The 4,581-nt window shown below is 39.3% G+C and overlaps 1 protein-coding gene and 1 long non-coding RNA gene across 2 annotated transcripts in view; one reads left to right on the forward strand and one right to left on the reverse strand.

Moving 5' to 3' along the window:
• The window catches only part of PARD3B (par-3 family cell polarity regulator beta), a 999,825-nt gene that overhangs the window by 385,087 nt on the left and 610,157 nt on the right, over window positions 1–4,581 (reverse strand). Inside the window, exon 12 of the mRNA XM_019523483.1 lies at window positions 1,512–1,697. Coding sequence (XP_019379028.1) covers window positions 1,512–1,697 — 186 coding nt within the window. The remainder of the gene's footprint in view (window positions 1–1,511; window positions 1,698–4,581) is intronic.
• The window catches only part of LOC109302021, a 21,603-nt gene that overhangs the window by 10,865 nt on the left and 6,157 nt on the right, over window positions 1–4,581 (forward strand). Inside the window, exon 2 of the long non-coding RNA XR_002098690.1 lies at window positions 759–768. This is a non-coding gene — a long non-coding RNA (uncharacterized LOC109302021). The remainder of the gene's footprint in view (window positions 1–758; window positions 769–4,581) is intronic.

Here is a 4,581-nt window from a genome sequence, read left to right on the forward strand (position 1 = left end):
GTTTTAAATGTGAAATAAATTTGTCATTTCAGCCTCTTTGGTGCTGCTTCACAGATCTACGGGTCACCTCTACAACTCTGGAAAGAAATCAGTGGAGAGAAAACTTTACATTTTATTTTTTTTTGCTTCACAGAATGCAACAGAGCCCTGAATTTTCATAATGAGCTTGTGTTGAGTCCTAGATCATGTGAGGGAGGCAGTTTCCCCACTTGACAATTCCATCATACTCTACACTGCGTCTCCTTACTGTAACAGCTAAAATGTTTTCCAGAGGTCTACATCATGGAGTTCCCTTCTGACTGACCTTGCTAGATAAGAGAGACCCGGGTACTCTGTGGCATAATTTGACAAGTCTAGAGGAGGCCGAAGGATTTAGAGGCAAAAGGTAACAGGGAATTCTCAGCTTCGTAAGTCAGAGATAACCAGAAGCAGTAATGTAACAAGCAATGGGTGCCCAGAACACCAGCCTCAAATATTCATTTTGAGAGGGTACAAGAATGGCAGCTATCAGCACTGTCATCCCACTGCCACAGCTAGCCCCTGCTTCTGCCTGTCCCACCCAGGGTGCAGAGCCTCACTGATATGCAGTGGACAGGGACATGGAAACGGACAGGGGTGACATAAAAAGGGCTGGGAGGGGGCAGTGGTAGAGCATAAAGGACAGTGAGAAAAACTTTTTTTTCCATGTTTGAAATTCTAAGCTCGTCAAATTTAGCATTTTAATTAATATTCCTACCCTACCCTCTTCCTTCCTTCAGAGTCCACAGAGTTATAAATCATTCTAAATATATGTATCTCAAATACAGAAATCTGCCAGCAAGAGAGACCTACTACAGTCACCACTGCTGCTATGATATGCCTCATGGCATCTGTTTAAGCTTGGTCATCCTCTTTCAATTCTTACACATCAGGCCTATTTAAAACATTTCCTGTTAAACACACAGGGGAAAATCTCACACTGAAATGGCAAACATACAATTAAACCAGCTCAGGAGCATTTTCTATCAGTGTATTTATTAAAATTAAGGAAATCATTAATCTCAGTTCATGTGTTCTACCCTCTCCAACATCCACAGAAACCTCAAGTCTCAGACAAAGGGCAGAATTTCCAAAAGTGCCTATATGAATAAGGAAATCTAAATCATATTCATTTAGACATATTCAAAAATTTTACTCAAAGTGAATTTCACTCCCTCAGTTTCACTCAAAATAGTCATAATTCTACCATCATTTTAAAAGTTTTTTTTTTAAACAACGGTATGCAGTTGGTAAAATCTCTTTATCGAGTCAAGCAGCATTTGAGTCGCCTTAATTAGAAAGTCAACATTTGTGGATTAAAAGTTTATATATATTATTTCATATATTATCTCGAGAGAGCGGAACACTGTTATTAGAACAGCACTCTATTGCAAGTGTTCCTCAAAAAGACGCCTAGATGAACCAAAATCACAACTGAATATATGAACATCTGAATGTAACCATTACCAAGAACTAATGCAATTCTACTATACCTTAAAAGCAGCTCCTCCATGGATTACTGATTTGATGAAAATCCCAAGGTCAGCCCCAGTCTCTCGAGATTTGTTGCCTTTTAAACTCACACCAAGTCCTGCAGAACCAGAGTCATTCAGAGGGATCTCGAATGTCAGCTGTTCTGTGGTTTCCGGTGAAAGAACACTACAATTGGGCTCTCCTTTCTGTTGGAGAAATTGAAGATGAATGTAATGGTGAAAAAAAGGGAATATATACACATAGCCCATTCTACATTTCCTGAATAACATAATTGTTTTGATATGCTTATGTAGCTAAAAATAGTCTTGTCAATAATAATTATTACTATTAATAACAACTATAACAATAACAACAACAATAATAATAATGATGAATAACTTCTGGATACTGCAGCATGGCAAGTGGCTGACACATGGTCACATGATTACATGCACTATTTTTAAAAAAATACTTAATATGCCTATTTAGAAAAGAAGTAGAAATACTTCAACATCAGGTCAGGTATAGGACCCTCTATTTTAAATGTATATAAATACCTACGCAAATAGCTTATATCAAGGGTAAACACCCTTCAGTATGAGTGGCACAAGTGGCCTGGGTAGCTTGTGTAAGCAACACATGAGAGATCAGGGAGAGGACAGGCCGCACAGCAGGAAGCAGAAGGCAGAGTAGAAAGCAGAAAAGCAGTTTAAGCAGAATAAGGGGATTGGAGTGGTACTTGGGGAGGGTACATGGCCAAATTGTGGCACACCTGCCAGAATGTCCGGCCCTCTTTGGCTTACATAAACTATTGTGGATTTTAATGATAGCTGCACAGTTAAATCTGAAAAATTATATGCTTGCACAATTATTATACCCCTAGAATTTATCAACATGAAGAAATTACCCATAAACAAAGTAAGAGATCAAGGTGGAATAACTATTCTGTATTAATTTTCCTATTCATTCCTATTCAACAGTAAAAGTCCTGCCCTTTTTTGATTAAATTATTCCATTAAATTTTGGTTTGCTAAGGCGGTTGCTTGTGAGGTTATAACAAAATCTGATGAAGTGAACTTGGGTTCATGAAAGCTTGTGCTCTCTCTAGATACCGTATTTAGTTAGTTTATAAAGGTACAAATCTACCTTGCCTTCTGTAATGTTATCAAGACAGGCACTCAAAAGTTATGGAATTCCATAAAAAATGTTCTTTCCCAGATTAACAAACAACCATGACCACCACCACAACAAAAACCCAACACACAAAAAACACCAAGCTGGAAAAAATCAAATCCAACTATAATTACACCAACTTGATTAATTTAAACTGTAAAATCATCTTGTTATTAGGGAGTAAGAGTAGCCACACACAGTTAGTGCAGAATAGCCATTGCATTTTAAATTCATACTCTACCTTGTTCACAATCATGTCCCTGTGCATACAAGCCCCTAAAGTAATCACCAGTGTATGTTTTCTGTTTGAACATCTTTTAGCATTTGCAGTAGTGTAAGAAACAACATTAAAAGAAAACATAAATAAATACAAATAGTATATATTGAAGGAAAACACTATTTATATAAAAAAGATTATTAAATTAAGCATTTTTCAAAGGCATTCAATCAAAGTGTTCTAATAAACCACAGAATGGACACCACACAGAAGGGGTGTGTGGATTTCCAGTACTGTTTTGATAACGTTTCTCCAACATCATTTGGAGGGAGTATCTCTATAGATAGGATGCAACTTATACCCCAAACCTTGCACTACTGGATGATTTACCAATTAAGTGCTAATGGCAGAGGCAGGGGGCAGGAGGGGGGGCAAAGGGAGAGGAAGGTTCTACCTAATTACAACCAACCTATTGCCTTCTTAAAATCCATATTATTCTGTTCAGTCAGCACTGAACTCAGACTACTATAAAATATGTTTAACACCCTCATGTACAGCACCTGACTTCCCATATCTGAGCTGTAATATATGTAAAGGCTTTCTAAGTACCACGTTAGCCACTGAATTTCTCACTTTCCTCTTCAGTGCAACCCCACTTCAATACTATGTTACACTTGTTAGGGGTACACCAATAAAGATTTTATTGGCCAATACCAAAAGCCAATTATTCACCAGCCATATTGGCCGATAACAATCTGATAACCAATTTACAGGAATGCAGCTGGGCAGCATGGAATTGTGCCCAGCAAGTAAGTTGGTGGAGGGGAAAGGGTGGGGGGAGGGGGAAAGGGACCCCTTTCGCTCTGCAGACTTACCCACAGGGCACTGCTCTCCACACTGGCTAGCTGCATTCCTGATCACGGGTATGGCTGCTGTGTGCATGCATGCAGCATCAGGGGGCCCTGGCCAGAAGGCACTTTATATTTACCAGTGACATTATCGTCTACACCAACCAAAAAAATGCCAATAGCTGATAATGTTAATTTTCCTTTCATTGGTACTGATCTGATATGCAACTGATATATTGTGTAATACTCTAATACTTTTTGTATAGGAATTCTATTACTTGGCATTACATCGGCAGTCACAAAGTTCATCAGCAAGGCTGGAACCTTTAGATTCACATAACTCCCTGCAACTCAGGTTAAAAGTGTACAGCAGTAGTACCTTGTTCTATACAATGTGGTCCCACACTACGTGTCAGATATTTACTGACAGCACAGAAATGGGGAGAGTCAGTTTCATAGTTGGTAGGGTTGGAAGGGACCTGAGCAGATCATCAAGGCAGTGGTCTTTGTTTCCATTCAAGTCTCTGACCAGTCAGACATGCTTGCCTGTCCCCTGATTCCTTGCCAGATCTTTTTTCTTTTTCTTCCACATTCTTGCCCAGTCCTTCGCATAATAATGTAGGTCAGATTCTTACACCTTCAACATTTGTGCATGGTGGTTTCTCTCCTCTATACGATCCAGCATCATCTAACACCTGAGAGGCAGTTTTCCTGCTCATGGTTCTGGTGCCAAGCCCCATCCTGGCCCAGAGCAGCTCTTTTACATAAAGTCCAGCTTCTTCCCTGTAGCCTTGGGCTAGAATATGCCTGGTTGTTCTTTACACTAGCAGGGATGGACTCTGGAGATTTTAG

Source organism: Gavialis gangeticus, unplaced genomic scaffold (assembly GCF_001723915.1).
Source record: "Gavialis gangeticus isolate Ggan-Ray unplaced genomic scaffold, GavGan_comp1, whole genome shotgun sequence".
In the NCBI taxonomy this organism is placed as follows: Eukaryota; Metazoa; Chordata; order Crocodylia; family Gavialidae; genus Gavialis; species Gavialis gangeticus.